Below are 27,292 nucleotides of genomic sequence, written 5' to 3'. Positions count from 1 at the left end.
GCTATCTTGACATGCGAGGATAGATACAACTGTACTTGCAGCATAATCTTAACCATGGGTCTCCTGAAAAAATTTGCATAATAAATACATTGCGCAAAGTACTTTTTATACAATATTTTTAGACAAAACCGAAGCCGTTTTTTTAAATCCGAAGGTGTAAGGTGGAATGAAACAATAAATAATCTTTCGTAATAAACTAATAAAAAAATAGTAATGCTCCACGTGAAGCGGAATTTGCTTGCTTCTTTTCTTGAGGCTATACCCGATGGCATGTACCTGTGTTTTCTTTTGTAAATGCTTGAGGCATTTTCGGTTCTTGAACCTGAGTTGCTTGTATTTTCAGCTGCTGCTTAGTTTTTGATTTTTTTTCCTCCAATGACTTAGCCTTTATAAATGTGGTCTGAGAATGAACTCCTCAGTGACTACAGGCACGCCATGATTTCGACTAGAATTTTACTCCCGCTCGCGGCGCTCGCGCTGGCTTGCATTGCGGGTAAATATCGTGTTTGAATTATCACTTTTTTCATTATTTACGAACTTGATCCAGGTGGAAACGCGTGTCACCTTGCACATTTGCCTTAGTGCCAACCATTAACCCATCGCAGAAAACCCATTAAAGCACTGTGTTTTTCCTAAGAAACGGAACGCAGACACGTAGAGGCAGGTTACTAAAGGTTACGCCATCTCCAGGAGCGCTCGGGGATACATATTATTAATTTTATCCACACGTTTGGCCTTATGCTTGAGCTATCCATTTCAAAACTGCAGTATCGCAGAGTGAGTATTCTTAAAGAAAGGTCACCTGGCAACTATCGTTTGGATCTTAGGTTGCCGGGGGCTTGTAGTCGTTTGTCTCAGGTGTGTTTATAATATTTGCCCCCCCCCCCCCTCCAACTCTCCTTTTGTTTTGTTTTGCTGGGATCTACTTGCGTCGCGCGGAGACCGTACGTCATCCTCCAAAAAATGAGTCTGTTCCCTAAATTTATTTTGGCGATAAGAACTTATTTCTCACGCGAAGACATATCTTTATATATTAATAACCTTTATTTGGACTTCTTGAGTCACGGGTGAATGGGCAAATGGTAAACAGACTTTACCTCACAAGCCCCCCCCCCTACCCTACAACGCTTTTTTTTTCTTTATTGAACCTACCCTACAACGCACAGCACGAAAAAAAAGGAAATGGTAATAACACAAACAGACCAACCGGTTGCAAGTAGAGAAACATGTGATTAACATATACACATTAAACAGGAAAACATGTTTTACAATCAAGTTTCAACTTCAATACACAGAGATATAACGAGTGGCGTATGGCCTAGACGCTTCTCACGAAACTACAAATGCAAAATACAAAATGCATACCATTCATACATGCATGCATTCATACACATATACTAAGCTAATGAGAAGCGTCCAAAAGGTGGAGTTTGATGGTCTTTTTAAATCTAGGTAATGAAGTAGGAGATTTTAATATTTCAACCACTTACGGGTGTTCATTTCAGATTTCTGGTATTTTGTAGACTAATGCTTGTGAGCCATAGTTTGTCCGTATTAAGGGTTTTATGAAAGTTTCATTCCTCAGATCATATTGGGTTGTCTTAGTATGATAAGTATCACAAAATTTATTTTGTTCATTGTTGTAGTAATATTATATTTCCATGGCTAGCTTTGCGTATACAGAATTTTTATATTCAAAATTTTATACTTTTTGAACTATGGAGCTGAATGATCGGTGCAGCGAGCGCCTGCAATACAGCGAACTGCTTTTTTTCTGTTTTCCTAATAACCTATCTAGATTGGTTTTAGTGGTGGTTCCCCAGAGTAATAAGCAGCAGTGTAGGTGCGATTGTATTAGACTGCAGTGTAACTGACATTTTAGTCAATTAGGGAGGAGATCTTTTAGATTGTATATGATGCCTGTGGATCGAGATATTTTAGAACAAACATGGTTTATATGGCGGGTCCATCTTAGTGTTTCTTCGAAGAAAACGTCTAGGAATTTTAGGAAGGTCACTCGCTCCAGTAACATGTTTTTAAACGTTATTTTAAAATTACTACCTAGTTGCTTAAGACCAGATTTGAAAATAATGTATTTTGTTTTGTTAATGTTTAGTCTAGTTGGCTGGAGTTAAGCCAGAGTTCAAGCTCGCGAAGCCATGCATTTGATGCACCCTCGATTACACCTATATCTTTATCCGTAGAAAACACATTAGTATCAACTGCGTAAAGTATAATGTCTGGAGTTTTAGGTATATTTATTATATCAATAATATAAATAAGGAACAGTAATAGCCCTAAAACTGATCCTTGAGGTACGCCATACCCTAGTTTTTCTTGTTCAGACTCAATTTTATTTATTTTTACATAGTGTGACCTGTAAGCTGCGAATTAAATCCCAAGTTATTCCCCGTATACCATATTATAATAACTTTATTAAAAGAATGTCATGTTTAATCGAATCGAACGCTTTGCGAAAGTCTAAGATTCCTACAGTGTATCGTTGATTTTTAGAACTACTTATCAGCTTATCCTTGATAAGTAACAGTGTCTTTTCTGTCGACTTATTTTTCTGGAAACCGTATTGTTGTTTTACAATTGTTTTTCTTTCTCTCAAGTAATTTGAAAATTGAACATTTATAGCCTGCTCTAGGACTTTAGAAAATAAAGGCAGCACCGAAATTGGTCTATAATTACTTTCATTGTTATGTGGGCCCCCTTTATGTATTACACATACTCGGGCTAGTTCCATTTTTTCCGGAAATATGCCAGTCAGTATTGAAGTGTTGCAAATACGTTTCATTGGACGACTTAAAAAATGAGATACTGCTTTGATCGGTATAGCCTTTAGGTCGTCGGCTCCAGCTGCTGTGTTATTTTTAAGGCAAATAATATATTAATTATCTCCTCCTCTGTCAAAGGACTAAGAAAAATTGAGCTTGCAGATCCAAGCGAAGGCATATCGCGGAGTAGGAGCTACAAATGCAGTCAATAGATTTATACTCAGTACAGTGAAATATTGTTTTGTATTTCAAGATATAATAAAATGTCAAACGCACAATAATTTTTTAAAACTCACGTTCTTTTTTCGTATCTTTGAGAATAAGTATACTTAAGTGTTCGATTGTTACTGGAACTGCAGAGGGGACTGAAACGATGTATTCGACCATAGTTTCTTTCATACGCACGACGATCTTTTCTTTTTATAAACCGATTATTAAAAGACTGTGTGTCCTAATTGGAACTTTAAATTATGATGTCTTTGGAACATCTGGTTAATAACACGTAAAGGAAGGCAGCTGATCACTTTCTAAGCTCGCGTTCAAGCCACTGAATTACAGTGCTTCAAAAGAAAGAGTCACGAAAAAATAACTTAATCATAGGCCACGCCCCGTTCTTATTAGGCTGTAGGAGACTATAGATGTAGCAATAGACATCACGTTTGGGGGTTACTAAAAGTCATAGATTCTTAATTACATAGCTGTGGCCTTTAAAAAAAGCAGTAATACCGGAAGCCACGCCCGTGTTTAGACGCAGAGCACACATATTCGACTATCCCCTTTACCTCAATCGTACCGAAACGTTGTGCGTATGAGTTAGATATTTAAAGTATGTTGATTGAACTATGCAAGGAACGAAAAGTGTGTGATCACCTCTCAAGGGCGGCTTATTTATCAATATATTTGACATTTAGTTTTCTGTCTGGTATCTGCTTCTCCGCTATAGTTATTTCAGTTTTCAGCGTACGTTTGAATATATGTCTACGCTGAAACCAACAAAAATCTGGGAAAGAAAAATGTCCCTCCTATTTTTCATGTTGCCTATTCATACTTGATTCTAAAGATAACATTTGCTCAAATTATCCCTCTTCGTTGGTCTATTTTGCATCTTGACGGGATCAATTGTATTGATAGAGTCTGTAGACCTATTGACTTACCCACGTTCTCAACCACGTTTTAAGTTTGACAAAAAAGCAAGCCATTACAACCTCCACCAACTAAAGAAATATAAAAAAGGCCAAACAAGGATGTGTAACAGAGTCGGTTAGAAGGTTAGCACCTTTCAGTGGCATGGCAAGAAGGAAGCAATGTTTTCTTATTTTATGGAAGTCTCATCAATTCAAATTGGTTAGCGCGGCGTAGAGAGGGTGTAGGCTGTGAAGTCTGAATAAAATAACATGGCACGTGGTAGATAAGTCAGTTTCTGCCATAATAACGACTTGATTTGTTCGCCTTTTTCTGACTATTCAGGGGGCTCCGCCAACCGAGGTCAAGGAAATCCGAACCCAGGTAAGCGCTATTTTTAGGGTGAACACCACTGTGCTTCAAAAGGACGCCAAACTCCCAACATTTCAGTTAGAAAAACAGTAGAGAACGCCAGCTGTGCGTACGTTATAAGCGAAAACTTTATTCGCGAGTCTTCAAGCAACTATATTAAGAGAGACTCGCTCATAATTTACGAGAAAAAAAAACACGGGAAATTTACGACGTGTTTGAGACATACAGAACTGACGGCCGAAAACGTCCTCAGCGCTTGTCTGTGCACAGCTTCTGTGTACAATATTTGAATGCCACATTTGAAAACATCCAGATTAAGGATAAATAGAACTTTTAACGTACTCTCGGCTGTGGGCTAGCGTAGTGTGAAACAAAGTATAAAACATTATCAGCATTGGCACGGAGCTGTTAACTAGTCGGAACCAGTATCGATCTCAGTGCATCGCCAGCCACGTGAGGCACTCCCGTCGCACTGAAGGTTCGCACCATGAAATATTCCACCCCCCCCCCCCCCCCCTCACAGCCCCACATGCAAAACTGTAGAGCAAAAAAGAACGGTGGCTTTCTTGACTTGCATTGCAGGACATGCGGTTGTACCCCACTGTTGGATGAATGCGTAAAAATTGGGAAATGCAAGTCAGCGGTAACACGCGAAATCATAGAAGCCGAGCATATTGATTATTTAGGATACACATGTGTTGCTATGCCGTCGATTGCATTATCGGAGAATGAATTGTTTTTCCTGAGAACGAGATAGTGTTGTTTCCCAGTTATGCTATGTGATGGCGTTTTTCCTTTACTTTTTTTTTTGTTGTTGTCATTGTAACAATGGTTGAGACTATATATATACCGGAACACGTTTTCAATAAAATTCAGTTGAAAGTTGCGCCTTGTTGTGTCCTCTTCTCTGCTTTTGTCCTCGTCTTTGTTGCGCACAAGATTGTATAAGATGTCAAACCAACTCGCACAAACAACCACTCTTTTTGTTTAGCATGATGAGATTCTGCTCGCTATTTGCAGTCATGACGTCGCTCGGGCTGCAAAAGCGTGAACCGTACCTGTGATGGTCGACGTCAATACTGAAACTCGCAAGCAGAATCGGACCAAGTAAATCAGGCATAACAACTCGGTGATGGTCACTGGTAACAATTATCATCATATACCTTGTATCTACTCTTTACACCGAGTCTGCTGACCCAACCAACCTTCAAACTTATATTTTTTTAGGCCTGCTCTTACTACTTATCGTAATTACCGGGTTACCGTTTGGTCTACACGGCGCTGTCGTACGAGATTACGACAACAAGCAGAAACGTTTGAAAGAGCCGACGACTGTTCTAACGATCAGGAGGCCGTTTGAACTTGAAGACGCACTGAACGTAGTCCGGCAGGTGATCCGTACAACTTGGCGGTTTTCCCGCGTTCATGTTGGAAAAAAAAACAAATAAATCTGACGACCACAAGCATCCGGTAATTCAACCCAAAGTGCTTCCCGCACAAGCAATCGCGGCCCGACGGCGTCTAGCTTTTCTTTTTAACAGCACTTATTCGGGTTATTGGACAAACCGAAGAGACCGAAAGCTCATGAAAACTGACCTTGAAACGTTTCCCGACTCTTTTGGTACAGCCCCCGTCGCGGCGTTTTGAAAAGAAGACAGATCTTTGTCTGGTTCTATCAAAAACAACACTGAGATGCACGTCCCGCATGATGCTTTCTGGTGACTGCGCCAGAACGGAAGTGCGCCCGTCGAGCCACCCCATACAAAAATGTCCTATGGTCGGCTATAGATAATTCTTTGTATGGTCGGCTTTAGCTGCTTGGCCCAATTAGCTAAAGAATTTTCTATGGCTGTCTTTAGCATTTTTTACGGTCGCCTTTACGGTTTTCTTTAGCTTTGTCTATGGCCCTATCGCTGTCTAGCCATAGCGCTCTTTAGCTTCTCTAATGGTTGGCTAACGACTTCTCTATGGCTTACCCTATGGCTCTCTTTAACCAACAAACTCTAAAAAAAATTTACTTCAAGTTCCCCCGACTTATGAACGCTACATGTGGATGCATACATCTCTGAACACAAAGAATACACGGAACACAAGCAGAACAACTACCCCACACAACAACAAAACGCAGCGCTTTTTTTTTCTAACAAGCAACAACGCAGCGCCATTGGAGCGAACATACGCTATGTTCGCACTAGCTGTATATATGGCAGTCTAATTTTTGAATCCGATTTTGCCGGTGACCCATCATTTGTCGCAAAAACACAGACAGGCGGAGCAAAGATTACTCATACTTAATACATTATCTGAATTGTCTCGTGGAATAGCCCCCATCTCTTAATTCAATACCCTGAAAAAAGCAAATGTAGCTCATTAGGCTAATTAACAAAAATTTATTAATTATCATGTTAAAGAGTTTGATGAATTACGTTAACAACGCAGTGATGACATGCATTACATTAGCGCTGAAAATTGCAATCAAGCTATTGCTTGATTGCAATGTTCAGCGCCAGTGTAATTTATTTTCACTTTTGGGGGTAATAATTAATTTCGATCGTTTCACAAGTATTTTAATGGATTTAAAAAAAAAACAATATTACTGGTTTTCACGACTCGTTGCAACAGCAGAGAACATGGTTTGTCACCGACATTACAGAAATTTAGTATTGATTTAATTTTCTAACTTGGAGTGTTTTTTACTAAAAAAGTAAGCGTCGGTAGTGATTTTTTATAGGCGTGGAAAGAAAATGTATTGGTTCACCGTCTTTAGACACATGTCCATAGGTTTTTCTACTGCTGGCTGTAGCTGTTTTTATGGATTTCTATGGCCGACCATAGAGGGCCACAGGGGGTGATAGCCTGCCATATAATTTTCCATAGACGACCATAGACCATTTTTGTATTGGACCACCGCGCTGTGACATAACAGAGCTGAGTTCGTGCATACATGCTTGGCACCTGACGTCATCCGTCAGCTCTCCGGCCATCACCTGAGACGAAGGGAACGAGGAACTACACCTTTCACCGGGACTCTATCCTGGGTGTCCCGTCCCAGACGTGCCCAAACGTCGCTATTCTCCCCCTAGATGATTATAGATTAATCCGTCACCCTAAATTCGTACAAAAACAGCGTCCCCCCCCCCCCCCCCTCATTCTCTTACATTTTGGTGCGTAATGAATGATGTGACGTCAGTGTAAAGCACGAATAAACCTTTGCAAAAAGAGCTCTCCGGCCGCCGCCATTTTGCAAATCGAGCGAATCCTATCGACAGTGGAACGACAAGTTCTCTCTTCGGAACCGGTAGCTTTCAAGGCATGGTGGCGACTGACGAGCACCTGTCAATCTCCCACATGACTGTGAGCCGAGCTATCAAAGTTTTTGCGGCTGCCATCGTTTTTTTTGTTTTTTTTTTCTGTAATATCCCAAGAGGTACTAATAAGCTGGTATACAATTCAGAATGTTGAAAAACAAACAAGAACTGGGGTAATTCTTGGGCAGGGTGGAGTCTCCCGGCAGCCGGCAGAATTATTTCCCCGAAATTCTACTGGCAGTCGTCACTCATTGGCGGTCAAATCAGTTCATCGAACGACGTGTCGTCGACAGATCGTTTCATCGGCAAGCGATGTAATCACATGAAAGATATTTTCTTCCGTTAGAGATATAGAGACATTAAACATTTTCACACCTTTATATATGTAAGTGGGGTGTCCCATACCTAACACCCTAATAAGTGTAGGAATAGACCTTATAAAAATGTAAACCTCACACCCTTAAAAGTGTGTGATTTTTTAAACACGTTTCTTAAAACATCTGATATGCACTACACCTTTTTATAAAGATGTAAAACTACAATACTCCTTCTCGTAAAGGGGTAATTACCACAGTACGCTACTCTTTCGGGGTGTACACAGTGGCCCGGGACCCAATAAAATGAATGAACAAATAAATTACACAAACGAGTCGCCGAAACAGCACGTTGCTTGTTGGCGAGTGTCGAGGCAATTTCGGCCGAAAACCGGCTTCAATATTGGCCGGATGTACGGTTTTGCGCCTCGTCCCGACATCCAGCAGGTGTGGGCGTACCGATGCAAATGAACTATTTACGTCTAATAGCACTGGAATTACTGATCTCTTAGGAGGCTGGATCGCAGATAGAGGCCTGTGTTGCTGGGGTTGAGCGGCACCACCGGCAGTCATCGCGAGACAAGATCTAATGCATTCTATTGGAGAAACGGCAAAACTCAATTTTATTGCGTTAGAGGTTGTTCTAGATCAGGAAACTTCTATCGTGTTTACCGCAAATAACAGTTAATATTGTGGGCAAGAATATTAAACGCGTTAGAATACCAATTTTTTAAAATAAATGTTGTGTGGTCGAGGGCGACTTTGTTGGGCGTTAACTGTGATGTGTTTGATAAAACAAGGGTTACCGAGTGTTATTGTGGAGTCATGCGTGATCTCGGAGTCGTCAGAGCTCAGCAAACGATAAGTTAGAAGGCCTTTACTGGAGACATTCGCACCGTTTTAACCGCTTGTACATAATACTTCTCGTGAAAGCTTTTTCTTTGAACTGCTGTGAGGGCTTTCATGACAAACTAAACCTCTGAGCGTGCCGTTCAGTCGTTGAACGTGTCATTCATTTAGCAACCGAAGGAAGCGACGTCGGAAAAGTCAGCGGTGCTCTGGCCGATTTTTTTTTTTTTTTAATCGATGTTTGAACGTGTGTTGAATGTCTATTTGATCTCCAAGCACCCGATATAATGATCGCAGCACGTCATAAAATACTCGCCCTCGGGCACCGCCTACAAGCTTCCTACTTTTGCGTGTTTCTTCCTTTGACTTGAGTGTATTGCCTGTTGTCAAGCAATTGCCGTCGGTGATACCAGTGATAGGCTCTCGATCTGCGATCCAGACTTGCACTGTGAGAGTTCTAATGCATTGCACCCGCGGAGTGCTCCACGGAGAACCGGCCCAAACGAACTTGCCGAATCCACCGAGTGCAGATTGATGCTGTCGCCATAAATGTTGTAGAAAAGTACCGACCTCAAACTGAAACTAGCGCTTTTTTGTTCGACGTGATGGGTGGGAATGCGAGAGTATAGTTGCTGCCATCGTTTATCTATAAACGTCGGTTCCTGCAACGTGGAACTTACATTTGCGATGACTTCAAATTAAGCAGCTCGGCTGTCAGAGATATTTACAGACGGCGTAAGTTTCCGAAACCAGCTGACTACAAAACATCATACTCTTGAGAAAATTGATGGCACTGTACAAGCAAGAGCTTGCTCCGTTTTAAACATGGTATTATGAGTGAACCACTGAAAGGATAAGGCTTAAATCTAGTTCGTTGGAATATCTAGCAATACGTTTCCTAAGACTTCTTATTTCACCGGTGATGGCGTTGAGAACGAGTGCTTTCTCAAACAAAATACGACGGGGCAAGATAGCTGCCGTTCAAATATGACTTTGCTCAAACCTCGGGCAACGTCTCCATGTTTAGCTTTCCCAGACGCTGAGTGAATGTGTCAAAGGTTTCTGCTGTGAGAGCTTTGTCGACAAATGTTCCACTTTTCACCCGCACTCAAATGATGCGAGATCTCGCGGCCTCTGTGTTTGTCCTGAGCCTTTCCTTACACACTGGTAGGTTTCAGCGTCTGTACGGCAACATAGCGACTCAAATTTTGCAAGTAAAGCACGGGTCGTCGATTCCTCTCTTCGTGAAATTTCAGACGCTTACAAGTCAAGCTCGCGTTTGAGTTTGTGGTCTGCGGGACGCGATTTCGAGCAGAAAATCTACTTTTTCTTTCAGTTCTGCTGTGCGAATGCCTCATCGTAGCAGACGAACTCCCTTCGCCTGCTCTTGCTCCTCGTCTGAGCGAGGTATGGAGAGATCGAATAGGGAGTATTCACTGGCGGCCATATCCGTGTGCGCTGCTGCTGAGCGCGTGCTGACGGTGAGCTTCCGCAGTCATTTTGGAGCGTGCATTTAGCACCATCAAGGTCTTAGCAGGCTAATAATGTGAGCTCGTTCTGAGCATGCGCTCTAAACAGAACCCACAATTATGGCGTCCAGTGAATACCTCCTATTGCGGTCCAACGGCGCTACAGAGCCCAAAGACAACGCACAGCGAGCGGCGTGGACGCTCGCCTCCCCGCGCTGTCTCGTGCTCTCGTGCACCGCCTAGGCGGGGGATTTGTCGTCAAAAGTTGCGAAGTTGAGCGCGCGCTGGGAGGAGGAAACTTTGCGGCGTTCTTTTGGTCACTCCCCCCGCTACGTCAGAAAGCAAAGAATGTTTTGTTCCACGAGTTTAGCGACCCAGAAGGACATATGCATGATCTCGATAACTCATGCACCGCTAACACGAACTCTGTTAATGCGCCCAGCCAAGTATGTTTTGAACTACAGACATAACGGCAAAGACACATTTTTCGACACCTTTCCCATTTGTTTGTGCACCAGCTAGTGCCAAGGTTGTTTCTTTTTTTTTTTTTCATATGTGATTAAGGGCATCCTTTCCTTTGAGCCGTACTTCAAACAAAGTTTGTGCATCACCTTTTTTTCATTGTGTTAAATTATATAGCACTGCCTAAAGTGCCTGGGTCTCTCAAAAAAGTCGTTGACACCGGTCAGCAAGAAAAGCTGTCACGTGACCTTACTAAAAGCCTGTTTCCCGCTCCGTTGTACCGCCCTTTATTTTCTGGGTGTCAGGGCTAGAATGTCCTGGCACGAGTAAAGCCAATGATTGTGGCACCTTCGGCGAAGTCTTTTTTTCATTAGACTGCAGAGTTCCACACTTCTTGTGAAGGCGTGGCTAAATTATAAGGGATTTCTTATGTCATGGACAACAACCTGTTTGCTCTGCAAGCAACCAGAAACGGTTCACCATGTCTATCTTTTTTTGGGACCGCCAATTCTTCTGGAACGTGCTACAGAGCACTTTAAAAACAAGACTTCTTTATCAACCCTCACCGAATCCATCCCCTAGATCTACAAAAGAAAAACTCTGTGCCCTATCATATGTTTTTTTTTGTTTGTTTTTTTTTTGGGGGGGGGGATTGTTTAGTAGATGGAAAATGCGAATGGAAGTCAGAAATGCAGACCTTGATGCCAAAAAAGTGCACTTGTATTTTGTTCAACTTGTCACGCAGGTTGAAAATGTTTGCAGCTTACTACAACCTTCAAGTGAACTAGAATCGGCGTTTAATATGGTGAAAGGCATGCGCCGATTTCAAACAAAGCCCTTTGAAAAGTGCTCAAGAGGGTCTTCCTGTAGAAAAACAGAAGTGACAACGCATTATGTCTGTTCCCTTTGTTGCTTAACCCATACAATAAAAACTTTAAAAGAAATCTGCGTGGCCTAGTCGGTAGCGTGTCTGACTCGCAACCGGAGAATCGTGAAACCGAATCATGCCTAAATTTTTTTTATGTTTTGTTTAATTCAAATGATAATCTATATAAAGTGAAATCATTTGAGAGATGCGACGACTTTTAATTCGAATTACATGTTACGTTTTAATCACTTTGATTGTACGCGTGAGGTCACGTTTCGCATGAGCTTTGTGGGTTGTTTGAAACTCACGCGCGAGATCATGTGGCTGTGACATAATGACTTTATTGACTAATAAGGATTCTCTCGTCACACAACCGATGCCGATGCAGGTTTTTCTGCGACACAAGCTCCTTAAGTTATCGTTTCAAGACAACAAATTTTTCGCCCTGGCAACTTATTATCGCTGTGCACCCAATCAAGTTGCGGTAGTAAGCGCTAATGGAGCCAAAGAACCAATCACGAAGCAAGAAGTGTGAGCATACTGAGCCACACCCTACGTTTCGTATACGAAACGTAGGGTTATATTCACTGAGAGCTTATGAGCTCTCAGTGAATATAATAACTGTGTATTCGTGGGTCCTGCGGATCAATTATGTTACAGTAGACGTACAAAACAGGAATACAGGCTATTAATACGAAAAATTATTTTTCTCGAACAATAAATTCAAAGGCTTGAAAATAATTAGAGTGCTCAAGCATTTTACTGGATATTAACAACAGTGAAATGGTTATATTTGTCGACACGGTTACTGTCGGATGATTTGAATATTGGCAACACCCTTTCAATTGTCACTCCTCTGGAACGCCACCTCGGTTAAGACTGTGGGAGTAAACCGCGTGAAAAACATTACCAAACCGTTCAAGATGCCCAAAAAAAATATATATAAAAAAAGTTTTGAATCTTATTAGACGCTAGCAAGAGCAGCGGCAAATGCCGCTGCTCTTGCTAGCGTCTATGTAAAGGAGGGCAACAAGAACGCCTTCCGGAATTTGACAACACGATCCAGGAGGGTTATTTTCATTCATTGTTTCGCAATGCATTGTCTCACTGTGAATATTATACAGAATTAAAAACGAGAAAGTGACTTTCTTGTTTTTGTTGTATCTAATTTATGTATTTAAATGTTATTAATATATGCATACATTTAGCGTAATGTAAGGAATTAAGAAAAGTATCTGAATTAAGACATCGTTGATGTGAAGCATAAGCCTAATAACACCAACCCTCAACGTACTCAGCAGCAAATGTAAACCAAATGAAAATTAACCGATTCGAGCCTACAGGTGAACTTTGCAATGTAAATACCTCTAGAGTCAGAACGTGTCAACATATGCTTTATGTCTAAAAAATATCTAAAAATAAGCACGCCACATAAAACATTTCTACTGATGAAAAAAAAATGTAAGTGCGTAGGCAAGCTGGCCTGAGCCTGGTGCAGAAAAGGAAAAAAAACTTTTAGTCGATGTAACAGACACAGAATGGAACGTTCCCTTTTGTATCTGTTCCTTCGACTACATTTTCTTTTCTTTTTCTGAACCACAGTCTCAGGTGTCAAACGACATTATTTACATGAAGCAACGAAACTCACGGTGGTACACTAACTGTACAGAAGAGCATTTTACACTCACTAATAATGGAATCTTTAAAGCGCACAAAAGCATCCCCATTTTGATTTCAGAGAACGGCTGCCCAAGGGTATCAGAAGATAGCTTCCGCAGGTTGAATCAATCTACAACAAAACGTCCACAAATGTCACCATTTAGACTTGGACAGATCTGCCAATATCATTCTCGTGAGAACAGGAACGCCCAATGTATCGGAGATGTAAGTTTCAAACCCTATTTAAAGGGTGCTAAGTGAATTGTGGCTTTTTCTTTGCTCACAAGCCGGCCTATGAAATGCGGCATTTGCCCAGTTAAATATTCACTGATTATGCTTAAGGGCGAAGATAAGTTGATCTATATTTACATTGAACCGAAATTCTCGTTTTAGCCAAGCCTTGCCTTCCGGAACTGCACCTTGTGCTGCGCTTGCAGTGATGGCGCTGCAATTTTCTACTTTGATACAACTGCACCCAATGGATTTCCCTGCAAAAATAAGGGCCATGACAAGGTAAACTTCACTTTGCTTATTACAGTGATACCATGTTATGGGCTTTTCCCACCGCTATTTCTGAAGTCCGTTGTGTTTGTGGTTGTTGTAGTAATCATTGCAGGGAGGAGAGCATACGGCGTCAGTCCTCGATATTGTCTAATGCTTGAAAAGATCGCCCGCCGCCCCGGTGTTCTCAGGATTCGATTCTAGGTCCGCTAATGCTACATCTACTGTGGAAATGTACAACAGTATGCTACCGCTCATCCCAAGATGGACAACATGCATTAGAGCTACGCCTGAGCTTAGAGATAACTAGTTTTATGAGCGGTATTTGAGGAGCTTTCATGCGCGTATGAATCTCGTGTATCGCCCGCTAGATGGCCACAGTTGCTGCGATGTCGTGACAGAAAATGTTTGCTAGTTTTAATTAATTACAAATTTAATTTGAGTTTTTGAAGATATTATCTTCTGATAGGTGGCGCAAGCCGCCGCCCGATTAAAATATTTCAGCTGTATCCATCCATTCAGTACCACTTAGGACACAAGGCGTGCGAATTTCATCATCCGTAGTAGATCCCTGAGCCGCCCCAAGCGGAAAACGCGCGGAAGCTTGACGACAGCTTGGTGCAAAGCGGCACACCTGTGCGTCTTGCCGTCGCCGCGTGCTAGTGCGCTTGTTATGAGACACTGAAACTCTCTGGCCACGACGCAGACGCGTCTCGCCGTTCGTCGCAGAAAGAACAGTGAGGTGCATGGTCGTCAAAACGAGGCCAAGAGACTTTGTCGTCAAGCCCCCACGGTGCGCAAACGCGGCACCGATGCCTAACGACTTCGCCGTGACGTGACGCATCTATCACCATGACTGTACTGTGGATCAACAGAGGAGTGTTCATTTTTTTGTTATTTATTTTCCATCTTTTGTTTCGGTATTGAAAAAAAAAATTAATTCGCATTTTATTTGTATGGCACCTTGGCATGAATAACGTTACAAGTTATGGCTTTCGGTACAAGGATTATACATAATATAAATAATCGGAAAACAATCTCAATTAAAGGACGGCCAAATGAGTCCAGAAAGTAAGGCAGAGGAGGAGACGAGAGGGACGTCAGAACGCAGAGTTCTGATTGGAAGGATTAGTGGGTAGGCCTAAAGCTAGCTGTTTTTGTCTCCACTGCACTCGTCGAACGCGTTAGGACGCGGAACGCCGGCGTCCGGCGTTTGGTTTTCGCATTCGAATGCATTCAAACGACGAGTACAGTGGAGAAAAAAGTTGTCTCCACTGCACACGTCAAAGGCGCATGCGTCTGGCGTTCGGCTCTGACATTCGAACGCGTTCGACGCGTGCAGTGGAGACAAAGGCAGCTAGCTTCCGGCCTACCCTCTAATCTTTCGAACCAGAGCTCGGCGTTCTGACTTTCCCGCGCGCTCTGGTCGCCCCCCCCCCCCCTCTCCCACAATTTTTAGGCACATAAACTATATCGCTCATTTAAAATTGGTTGCTTTATATTCTATACGCTTCAGGATCAGACAGTACCTCAAATTTAATCATTCTGCAGTGCATTATAATAAACGAATAGAAAATCTTAACCCAGAAAATATTTTAAATCATATTGCTATGGGTTATTTATATTTCCACAGCTTACGCTCCTTAAATCTTAATAAACTCGAAATTTAAGAATATTTTGTAGAACAAAACGTTTTTTTAATTATTCTTAATATTTAAATATTATATTTGCTATATTCAAATGTTCCTCATCAAGAATCCCGAGGGTTCAATATCTAACATGTTCTTGGTTTTCACCGAAGAACTTATTAAACTGAAAAGTTCGTCTTTAGCAAATAGGCTCGTTCGACTGACCGAAGGCAGAAAAAAGTATGACGGGAAAAAAACAGGTGGGGCGGAGTACCTCAGCATATATTAAAATACCCTAAACAACTCAAAAGAGATTGCGTCTTTCTTTGTTTAACAAGTGTTAGAGATAATATTCGGCCTTTTTCATATGGGTTTGTCATTGGCGGCATATTGTACTCATTTGTAAACTAAGTATACAGTTACGTAGCGGTACTGCATGCTGAGCTTTGATCGATTCCTCACCATAGACAGATATGCTACATAAAAACTGAGTATGAATATCTTGAGGAGTTCATGCTTCCTTTAGTCCTTCATAGCAGCTTATTATGTTTTTCTGCGGTTTCAAAATTCAACTAGTGTTGTTTTTGTATCGAATCCGCCGTCATCTAAATTATAAATTAAATTTTAAAGTTTAATTTAAAATTCGGGAATATTTAGAATATGTGGTGGTTTTGGTTGACAGTCGTATGAACGATGTAATATTTATACCTTATGTGTTTCGAGCAACTTTACTGTGAGTTCCTATATTTTAACGTATTAGTGTTACAGTACTACATACCTAAGTCAAAACAAGTGAAAGTGTTGCGCGATCAGAGTAAACTACAGCTAGATAAAAAAAGAATTCCAAAATACTTTCCCGTAACTCACATACTAATATTACTATTTCTATTATTGTTACTTACTTACTTATTTTTATCGCGGAGCACGAGGGCGTTGTAGCAAAGCACATAAATATAAACACTGCATTATTAAATTGATGAATTTCAAGCAAACTTTATTTTGGTCGGTCTTCCGAAACGTTCAACATCAATATAACTTTCATAATGTTCAATTATCAACCTTTTTCAAATATTATTAGCACAACATGGTGTCTCTGACAATAAATTATTCTCAGTACTCTTAGTGAATGCGAACTTAAATCACACAGAGTTGGAATGTTTCCAATGGGCAAAAACGAAAAAAAAATTGCTGTATCTGTCAAATCTCACAAAGGTTTTGAAGTCTTACACTTTAGTTCTGGAAAATCAAACCTTTTTTTAACATTGATTCCAGCAACGTACTGCTATTTCACTCAACGTCTATGAAAATACTACAGTTTCAGTGTTGGTAAAGAATTTACATATTTAGAAACACTATCATGGCGTGGCGCTGACCGACCGAAATGTCGTAGTGTAACCAAGGTACAAAATTATTTAATAGTACCTGGCATGCGTAATCTATACGTTATCATAAGGCCTTTTAGCTTCCTTTCACGACAGTTTTACCTGAAGTTATAACTGCTGTATTAACTACAATAATCAGAATAACAACAAAAACAACAAAAGCTCAGCCATGTTTTTTTATTTAATTAAAATCCTGTATGGTTCATTTAATTGCAACGAACATATTATTACAAATTAAAATGATCATCGCCTAATAAATTGTTTTTAAAGCGAAAAAGTTAGCCATTCGGGAAAATACCTATTCAAAATGTATTAAAACGCTTTTTTTCAGTGCAACGACCAAGGAAAGTGCAAAACCAAATAGCCATAAAAACCACGAGAGGTTGCATGATTCAGCAGTGAAGTCAACTAGATGTACACTGAAGACACAAGCAGCCTAGTAAACATTCTACGATTTAAAAAAAAAAAAATATATATATATATATATATATATGTTTCTGTGTGTGTGCGTGCCTGGGAAATAAAGCGATTTAGTAGTTTCTGAAGACCTTTTTTCATGTCCGTAAATCTGCCGTTGTGCGCATAGGCTTTAATTAATAAAAATGAATGCTGTGCTCTAGCCAAAACGCGGAATTGAATATGTTCTACTTGAAATAAGAATGTTCTGCAAATATGAACGCAAGAATCTTCATATAAGTAAATAAATGTTCGAAAATTAAAGACATCTTTGTAAGACACACAAGCATGTTATATTACTGCTTTCACAGTGACTCACAAATTAAAATCAAAGCAATTAACGCAACCTTACCACATTTAGGCTGGAGTTGAAATGCAAAAAACTTTGTATAACAAAATTGTTTTGCATATGTCTTGGATTATGGATTTGAATTGACGACATTGCAGCACTTTCAAGACATTTCCTTTGAAATTTCAGAACTTGAAGGATCTAGGAAGAAACATATTCTTGCCTAGTATTTTTTTTCCAGCTCCCTTCACCATGCTATTCGCAAAGTGCATTAGCAATCTTATCACTATATTAATTATTAGCTGCAATCACTGTATGTAAGATATTACGTTCATGAAACGGCTGTGGGTCATGGGAAAACAATCTATAAGCGTGAAAATGGCATAGCTACATCAGCGAAACCAATAAAATAGAATATCCGTAATTATATGCCAAACTTTCAATAAGAAATTATTTCTTCCTTATTCTCTCTCTCTCTCTCTCTCTCTCTTTACCTTCTTCTTTGTGGAGTTATGATATATGTTTAATAAAAGGGAGACTACTTAAATAGCTTGTTATTCAAGACTCCGTTAGATCGCATATCTCTGCTATTTCATGTACACCACACATTCTCAAAAAATGCCATTGCGCCTACTTTCCCCAATACGCTCAAAAAGTCAGCAGGACAAATGACGATGCTGAAAATATTATTAGATCATGGAATGATGCAGTCTGCAATCTGTCAATGAATTTGTTTAACATTCTCATTGACATGACTCCCTGGCCTCTTCCAGCTGCCTTTACTGTAGCTTTTTTTTTTTTTTTTGTCATGAAAGTTACAGCATTGTATACGCTGAAAAAAAAATATTTAGCTCACGCCATGCTCGGTTAAGCAGTAGCATTTTTATACTCCAGTTATAAAAAAAAATATACCGCCCATGTTTAGGTTTCACAATGGCGAGGTATCGGCCGGTATACTCCGTTTCACCCAAAGACCGAGAACAACCGACGCTAAGATGCCAGGAGGCTAATCAAGCAGCACCAAATAGACATCGCCACAACGTGCATCGACTTGGCGCTTTCCCATTAAAGACTAAGCCAACCAACCATTAACGACTAAGCCAACCAAGTGCGCCGCGATCCTGTACTTTTTTGTTTTTTGCGTGCGTGATTGGTTTAGCTGGCGATGCAAAACACACAAAAGCCATGAGCGCCGTGACGATGCACTTTTCGCGCTGCTTGATTGGCTCCGTCGGATCGCGACACCGACCACGGCGTAAGACATGCAGGTGAGGAAACGGGAGCCAATTGGATGATAGAGTCCCCGCTTTGGGATGGTCCTGAAGCGGAGACAGTCCGCATAGATGGCGCCATGCGAAGAAGAAACGAGAAACGAAATATTCTCATTCATTTTGCGAGTAACGCGACCCACTTTCAATTTATTTTGTAGGCTGCGCACCAACTACGCATGTTCAGTAGAGCAAACTAATCATATATTTAATATATGGGTTCTGGTTTTGCCCATAGTTTTACGTCACAAGTTATACTGATCAAGAGGGAAAGTAGTGCAGCAAAAATTAAGGTGAGCTGAGAGGTCAGCTGAGGTGCGTTGAAAATGCGTCGACGGCGTCGATGCCACTCCGCCTGCGGATGTGTTCGGCGATCTAGCTTATAAGTTTTCGCTGTTTACGTGCAAGCAAGGTACGTTTCAGTTCGACGCGATTTGAAGTCAGCGGTGTGCCGACGGCGCTACACTGCGGTCGGACTCTGCCCAGTACGACAGAGTCACCCGAAGTCAACATCGCCCGGGTTAAAAGTCTGCGATATGTTTTTTTCCTCGGGCCACAACTCGACTGACAGTTTGGCGCGCGGCATTACTCCCCCCTTAAAAAGTGCATCGCCCCGATGCATCCCAAAACAAAACAAAGCACATAAAAAGAACGGCAAACTAAAGAGTCACTTGAAACACATAAAATCCACAGTCCTATCGAGCGTAGTACGGCTTCAGGCGCACGACGTGGACGACTTCAGGTCGTGGTGGGCGGCGTGATGATGTTCTTATTCCGTAGGGCATCACCTCGTAGTTCAGCTCGCCGAGGCGACGAAGTACCTTGTATGGTCCAAAGTACCGTTTCAGCAGTTTCTCACTGAGGCCGCGGCGACGGATGGGCGTCCACACCCACACCCTGTCTCCGGGCTGGAAGTGAACGTCCCTGCGACGAAGGTTGTAGCGGCCAGCGTCGACGCGTTGCTGGTCTTGAATCATGAGTCGGGCGAGCTGGCGGACTTCTTCGGCGCGTTGAGCAACCGCCTGGGCGTCGTCGCTCTCATTGTCAAATGGCTCATGGGGCAGCATTGCGTCCAGCATGGTCGTTACCTTCCGACCATGTACCAGCTGGAAAGGGGGGAATCCAGTGGTCTCCTGAACCGCCGTATTGTAGGCAAACGTGACGTAGGGCAACACCTCGTCCCACGTCTTGTGCTCTACGTCGACGTACATAGAGATCATATCGGCGATTGTCTTGTTGAGTCGCTCGGTCAGCCCGTTGGTCTGCGGGTGGTATGCAGTGGTTCGACGATGGCCGGTGCCACTAAGACGAAGAATCTCTTGCGTCAGCTGGGCCATGAACGAAGATCCGCGATCTGTAATCAGAACTTCGGGAGCGCCGTGCCGGAGGACGATGGACTCGATGAAAAACTTGGCGACTTTCACAGCCGTCCCTGAAGGAAGAGCTTTCGTTTCGGCGTACCGCGTGAGATAATCTGTGGCGACGATGATCCAGCGGTTCCCCGGCGTCGAAGGCGGAAAAGGACCAAGTAGATCCATTCCGATCTGCTGGAAGGGTGTAGTTGGAGGAGAAATGGGCTGGAGAAGTCCGGCCGGCCTCGTCGGCGGTTTCTTGCGTCGCTGGCACTCGTGGCATGATCGTGTGTATAGGTGGACGGTCTTGGGGAGCTTCGGCCAGTAATACTTTTCACGAATACGGGCCAGTGTCCGGCTGTAACCAAGGTGTCCGGATGTCGGGTCGTCGTGGCAGGCTTGGAAGATCTCTTCTCGAAGGTCGGTCGGGATTACCAGCAGCCACGTGGAGTTGTTGCCGAAGTTCTCTTTGTAGAGAACTCCTTGTCTAATGGCGAAGGTCGGCAGGGCTCGTGAAAAAACACGTGGTATGGCACTCCCACGCCCTTCCAGGTGCTCCATTAGTGCGCGCAGCTCAGGATCGTCTCGTTGACGTCGAGCCATGTCGTCGGTGTTCACTGCGCCCAGGAAACACTCGTCGTTATCGTCGTCGCTGCTGTCGGAGGGTGTCTCGACGGGAGCTCTGGACAGGCAGTCGGCGTTGCTGTGCTTGCGGCCCGACTTGTAGACTACGGTCATGTTGAACTCTTGTAGTCGGAGACTCCATCGCGCAAGGCGGCCTGACGGGTCCTTGATGTTCGCAAGCCAGCAGAGCGAATGGTGGTCCGTGACTACGCGGAACGGGCTTCCGTATAAGTACGGACGAAACTTCGTGATCGCCCAGACGACCGCAAGGCATTCTTTTTCAGTCGTGGAGTAATTTCGCTCCGCCTTGGACAATGTTCGACTTGCGTAGGCGGTGACTCGCTCGGTGCCCTCTTGTACTTGGACTAGTACTGCGCCCGGTCCCGCGTTACTTGAGTCCGTGTGAATTTCTGTTTCCGCATCCTGGTCGAAATGTCCAAGCACAGGAGGAGTCTGGAGTCGCTGTTTCAGTTCGTCGAATGCCTGCTGTTGCTCCTCGGCCCATTCGAACTTCTCGACGTCCTTCGTGAGATTCGTAAGTGGTGCGGAAATCCTTGCGAAATCCCGAACGAAGCGTCGATAATAGGCACAAAGTCCAAGGAATCTTCGCACGGCCTTCTTATCTGTCGGCGCTGGAAATGCCGCGACGGCGCGAGTCTTCTCGGGGTCTGGGCGGACGCCTTCGTTACTAACCACGTGGCCAAGGAACTTCAGTTCGTCACAAGAGAACCGGCACTTTGACGGCTTGAGTGTGAGTCCAGCGGTCTGAATGGCTTGAAGAACAGCTCGGAGTCGTCTCAAGTGCTCGTCGAAGTCAGCTGAAAATACTACGATGTCGTCAAGGTAGACGAGACAACTCTGCCACTTCAGCCCTGCCAGTACGGTGTCCATGACGCGCTGGAAAGTTTCTGGCGCCGTGCATAGTCCGAAGGGCATCACCTTGAACTCGTACAGTCCATCCGGCGTGACGAAGGCTGTCTTCTCTCGGTCCCGTTCGTCGACCTCGATTTGCCAGTAGCCGCTCTTCAGTACCATCGATGAAAAGTATCGAGAGTGGCGCAGCCGGTCTAGAGTGTCGTCGATGCGGGGGAGTGGGTAGACGTCTTTCTTCGTAACCGTGTTGAGCTGCCGGTAGTCCACGCAGAACCGAAGAGTTCCGTCCTTCTTCTTAACCAGCACGACTGGAGAGGCCCATGGACTGCTTGAAGGTTGGATTATGTCGTCATTCAGCATCTCTTGAACTTGCTGATGGATCACCTCCCTTTCCTTAGCGGAGACTCTGTACGGCGATCGATGCACAGGGCGCGCGTCGTCCTCGGTAACGATGCGGTGCTTCGCAACGGCGGTTTGGCGCACCTTCGACGACGTCGCAAAGCAGTCGCGGTATTCGGCGAGAAGGTTAAACAGCTGACGTCGTTTCGGGTCCGGAAGCTTAGGGTCAATGTCGAGCTGCGCTGGCGACGTACTGTCTTGCTGGGGCGGCGAGGATTCGTCAGTAATCGCGGTGATTTCGGCGGGGTTTCGGAGTTTCTCGACGTGGCCCACGGCTGCACCTTTCGTGAGGTGTTGCGTTTCGTTTCGGAAGTTCGTCACGAGGGCCGCAGTCCGCCCATCCTGAAGTTCAGCTACTCCCCTTGCGACGCCTATGCCTCTTCCCAGGAGCAATTGGAGGCTTCCCTCGAGAAGAACTTCGCCACAGGAAGCTTCATCGATCCCGACAAGTACGAAAACACTCGACCGCGGTGGTAGGTTTACGTGGTTTGCGAGGACTTGGACCGTGGGTGACGTCGCTTGGGGTTCCTCCGCTGGTGGAGCAGGTTTTCGTAGCGTCAGCCGGTTTGTTCCGAGGTCGATGACGGCGCCATACTCGCAGAGAAAGTCCATTCCGAGGATAACGTCCCTCGAACAGTCTTGCAGAACGACGAACTTGACAGGGCACGTTTCACCGTGGATTTCGACGCGAGCAGTGCATCTCCCGACTGGCGTGATGAGATGTCCTCCGGCGGTTCGTATCTGGGGTCCTTCCCACGGCGTCATGACTTTTCGAAGGCGGCGGGAGAGCCTCCCACTCAAGACTGAGTAGTCTGCTCCGGTGTCCACGAGTGCCGATGCGTCGAGGCCGTCGATCACAACGTTCAGGTTGTTGGACACCGATGCAGGAGCGTCGTTGTGATGCGTGGGGTCGGGAGAGTGGGAGCGCTCCGTCGTTCTTGGAGGCTCTTTACGTCGGTTGTCTTCGGCAACTCCACCTCCAGGGGTTGCCGCGCCTAGTTTCCCCGGTGAGGAGCGAGGGGTGACAGGCTTTCACGTCGGGGTCGGTGCATCGGCGAAGCTGGACGTCGGGGCGATGGCGACCGGAACTCTCGGCGGGACGCAGGCTCGGGGGACTGGGGTCGTCGCAGGTACTCGTCGATCTCCCGAGGGCGTTCACCATACCGGGGGCGCGGGTCGCTTGGGTGGAATCCGCGCAGCCCGAGTCGTCGGTATGGGCATCGGCGGTACACATGGTCAGCTTCCCCGCAGTGGTAGCAGAGCGGGCGTCGGTCGGCCGTTCGCCACACATCGGTCTTCCGGGGTACACGGGGCTCCTGGCTGGCGTAATGGGGCTGGTCGTCGCGGCGTCGGTCGTGCTGCGGCGCAGGAGACTGGCGTCGGGGCGGCGCGACATAGGCGCGAGGAGGAGGCGGTGGCCGTCGGGCCACTGGGGCGTAGGTCACGGTGGGCTCCTCGGGTGCAGCTACGTTGGCAGGAGCCTCCAGTTGAATTGCCCGCTGAACCTCGTCGCGGACAACTTCGGCTATTGACACCGAAGCCGGCTGGTGGGTAGCAGGCAGGAGCTTCTTAATTTCCTCCCGGACGACGTCCCGGGTGATCTCGCGAATGCTGGAGATGCTGGAGCCAAGGTCGCAAGCGGACGGCGGAACCGCGCTAACGCCGGGTAGCCTCTGGTAGTGGCTGGCTCGGGCTTGCAGTGCACGCTCAATGTTCGTCGCCTCGGTTACAAATTCTTGAATCGTCGTCGGTGGGTTGCGTACGAGGCCACCAAAAATTTCGTCCTTCACGCCGCGCATCAGGATACGCAGCTTCTTTTCCTCGGTGGACTGAGGGTCGGCGCGGCTGCTCAGGCGGAGGACGTCTTCAACGAAGATGGTGACCGTTTCGTTGGGCCCTTGAGTTCGTACTTGAAGGAGGTCTTCCGCTCGCTGTCGTCGTGTCTGGTTCGTGAATGTCTCCTTCAGGCCAGCGATACAGGTGTCCCACGACGTAAGCGACGCCTCGTGGTTCTCGAACCACTGCCTCGCGGTACCCTCCAAGGAGAAGTAGAGGTTTTGGAGGCGCTGCTCAGTGGTCCATCCATTATGGCGTGCTACACGTTCGTAGTGCAGGAGCCAGTCCTCTACGTCTTCGTGGGTCTCGCCATGGAAGGTCGTCGGGGTTCGCTGGGCAACAGGCAGGTAGACGACGGCGGCGGCGGTCGGGGACTGCGATTGCTGGTCGTCCATCGTCGGCCTCGTAGGCTGCCTGGTCCTAGGTGGCAGAAGTCCGTATTCCGGGTGTAGACTTTGGGTGCGGCGACTGGTCCGAGTTTCAGGTTCCGCGTTGAGTGGTCTTGTCACAGGGCTTGGAATCGGGCTTGCACTGCGGGCCCTGGGAGGGGAACGCTGTACGGGCATGCGGTACCCAGCACCTCCACCAAAATGTCACGGGTGGTGACTAATAAACAAGAAAGAAACAGGAATAAATAAACGTTTAATGTGGCGAACTTGTGCCAAAAATAAAAGGGAACAAAAGATAATAACAGAGCGTCGCCGGCGTCGAAGTCGGCGTAGCAGCAGAGTCGAACGCTAGGGCGAAACTGACTCCGGCTTGCCCGCGGAGCCGCTTTTGTACACACGTTGGCTTCTGGAGCATTCGACGTAGAAGGTTCGACACGTAGAACATTCTGACCTCGAATCAGCTAGGCGGTTCTCAATTTCACCAGAACATCGCATCACAGTGTTAACAAAAATACATAGCCGCGGCCAGGAATCGAACCCTGGCCCTTCGCGTGGGAGGCAAGCGCGATAACCGTTAGGCTACGGCCGCGCTGCCTACTTGGCGCGCGGCAATATAACTAAAACCAGAAAGGATGCACATGTTTCTACCATTTTCAAACATATTAAGTTTCTAACAAAAAGTGAAAGCCGTTTACAAATCCCTGTAACGCCGAATTGGAGCGCAGCTCTTGAGGAGGAGGAGTGAAGGGTACTGAGGGGAGGGTAGACCCCTCCTCCTCCCCTCATTCTTTAATATGCTCCGGGGGGGCGGTCACGTGACCTCGGGGGGTGGGGTGTCACGTGACTTCGGGGAGGGGGTCACGTGACCTCGGGGGGTCACGTGACCTCAGAGGGGTCACGTGACCTCAGAGGGGTCACGTGACCTCAGAGGGGTCACGTGACCTGGGGGTCACGTGGGGGTCACCTTGGGGTCACGTGACCTTGAGATGACTTTGGGAGGGGTCACGTGACCTTGGGGGTCACGTGACCTTGGGGAGGAGACCACGTGACCTCAGAGGGGTCACGTGACTTGGGGGTCACGTGACCTTCAAAGGGTCACGTGGGGTCTTGGGGTCACGTGACCTTGAGGACCTTGGGAGGGGTCACGTGACCTCGAGGGGTCACGTGACCTTGGGAGTCACGTGGGGTCACGTGACCTTGAGATGACCTTGGGAGGGGTCACGTGACCTGGAGGGGTCACGTGACCTTGGGGGTCACGTGACCTTGGGGGTCACGTGACCTTGGGATGACCTTGGTTACGCCGACGGCGACGGCGACGGCGACGCCGCTCAAGCCGGGAACGGGCCCCTAAGAGCTGCGCTCTAAAATTGTCAAATGCCCTGTAACACGACCTAAAGAGATTAAGCCTTTTAGGGTACCAGGGGTGTTCATAAAGTTCGTGTTAATGGCAGAAAAACGAAAAAGAACATCGCCAAAATTTGTGAAGCAGGATAAGCCAATGTTCTCGTAGTCTTGAAACGTTCAGAAGTTCCGGCAGGCGCCAGTCGGCGGGCTGCCCAACCGACGGATATGTGAAGCCCCATCTCAAAGGCGGGGAATAATTTTTTTTTCTTTTACTTTCGAGCACTTCACTCACTGCACGGTGCTGGGGCCTGTCCTCGAAGTTACCATCTTCCCCGAATCTTGGCACTCACTTTATCATGATAGGCTGAGAGAGTGACCTGCGGAGCAAAGCGGCCCGGCTTTTTATCACTATCTCCATCGAAATACTCGCCTCCGTGCACCAAAGGACTACCTGTGCTTTCTCTTTCAAGCTAATTTGTCGCACGGCAGCGTGCCAAGTAAGAAAACACGTTAACAAAGAAAAACGTTCCAATAAACAAACTCTACCAGCCACACCGCGAAAGCACGCGATGCGCGCTCGCAGGCGCACGCACACACACTAAAAAAAAGAATAAGAAAACGTTGTTAACGAGGTCAAATGATTTGTAAAGAAGGGCTTGGCGTCTTGGATTATTAATATGTATCGGGTCGTATTCAATATGCTTGGAGGCTCAAACTGAGAGCTTAATTCTGACAAGAATCTCCCAAAAGAACACGAACTGAGAGGAGCGCGACCCTTATAGGTTTTAGTGCGGTCGTACTTATATTTATTTGACAGAGTCACTCGCTCCCTCATTGGCACACGATTGAAATCAACTGATGGTTGGTTGAGTGCTCCTAGTCGCTTCTCGGCAGTGGTGGCGTCATCTCTGAATAACCTGCGCAAACAACCCCGTCGTTTGATCTCTTTCCGACAGCTGTCGCTCCACCACCGGCAAAATTCGCTTTGTCTCTGATATTTTAGGTTGTTCTGGAAGTTCTAGACCTAATAATTTCGTAAGTATATGGGATCAATAAAATAAGTATTTGACAGTTTATAGTGCAAACACTTCAAGTCGAAGATTTTTACGATCGATTTTAGTCTTAAATTTATTTATTTAATTATTTATTTTTATTTGGGGGAGCAGAATGAGTATTTTTATTGCAACTCTCCGTGCTCATTACCCATGGTAACACAGCACTAAAATTGGCAGGTTGAACTTCGCGATCCCTTTCGCAGTTATGTCTTCTTCCTCAGCTAGATAGATGAATGAATACATTAGTAGGGAACGTGTAGCGTGATGCGATTTGCGGCATCTAGCCAGTGTTTTTAATGACAGCTGTTATTATAGATAAGCTTTTTATGAGTGCGATTTATTAAAACTGCTCGAATGTCAGACGCAAGCACCTCTTCGCGACTGGGTGGGTGAACCTTCCGCACCTTTCAACCCTGGAGATCGTCTGAAAATAAATATTAAAATTATTCATCATATTTTTGTTTAAGGCGCCAGTCAGGTAACCTATGCTTGGTTATCTCCCCATTTCCAACGTCTTTTTTTTTTCTACCCCCTCCGTAGATCCCAGCGCTTTCACTAAATAGACCTATCGCTAAATTACGCAAGCATCAAGGAGAATGCAGGGATTGGTGTTCCACGCGCCACACGTGCTGACCTCAGCAGTAGTAACTCTTCTAAAGTAAATGCTGTAAACAAATGGCATCTTGCACG

At 45.2% G+C, this 27,292-nt stretch overlaps 1 protein-coding gene across 1 annotated transcript; it reads left to right on the top strand.

The window, feature by feature from the left end:
• The first annotated feature begins 431 nt into the window (after positions 1-431).
• LOC120847570 lies at positions 432-17,164 on the top strand. Its single transcript, XM_040219398.1, has 5 exons — positions 432-493; positions 4,251-4,289; positions 13,286-13,431; positions 13,600-13,719; positions 17,049-17,164. The coding sequence occupies exons 1-5, from the start codon at positions 436-438 to the stop codon at positions 17,079-17,081; spliced, it is 396 nt and encodes a 131-aa protein (XP_040075332.1). The 5' UTR covers positions 432-435; the 3' UTR covers positions 17,082-17,164.
• Positions 17,165-27,292: the final 10,128 nt, after the last annotated feature.

Source organism: Ixodes scapularis, unplaced genomic scaffold, assembly GCF_016920785.2.
Source record: "Ixodes scapularis isolate PalLabHiFi unplaced genomic scaffold, ASM1692078v2 PGA_scaffold4__175_contigs__length_147842914, whole genome shotgun sequence".
In the NCBI taxonomy this organism is placed as follows: Eukaryota; Metazoa; Arthropoda; class Arachnida; order Ixodida; family Ixodidae; genus Ixodes; species Ixodes scapularis.
Note: the sequence above shows the minus strand (reverse complement) of the source record. Positions and strands in the feature narration are given on the sequence as shown.

Coding starts and splice junctions, on each gene's coding strand:
- LOC120847570 (XM_040219398.1), top strand. CDS start 436: ATGATTTCGACTAGAATTTTACTCCCGCTCGCGGCGCTCGCGCTGGCT. Junction 494..4,250: donor CGCGCTGGCTTGCATTGCGG/GTAAATATCGTG, acceptor CTGACTATTCAG/GGGGCTCCGCCAACCGAGGT. Junction 13,720..17,048: donor AAAATAAGGGCCATGACAAG/GTAAACTTCACT, acceptor GCTTTTTTTCAG/TGCAACGACCAAGGAAAGTG.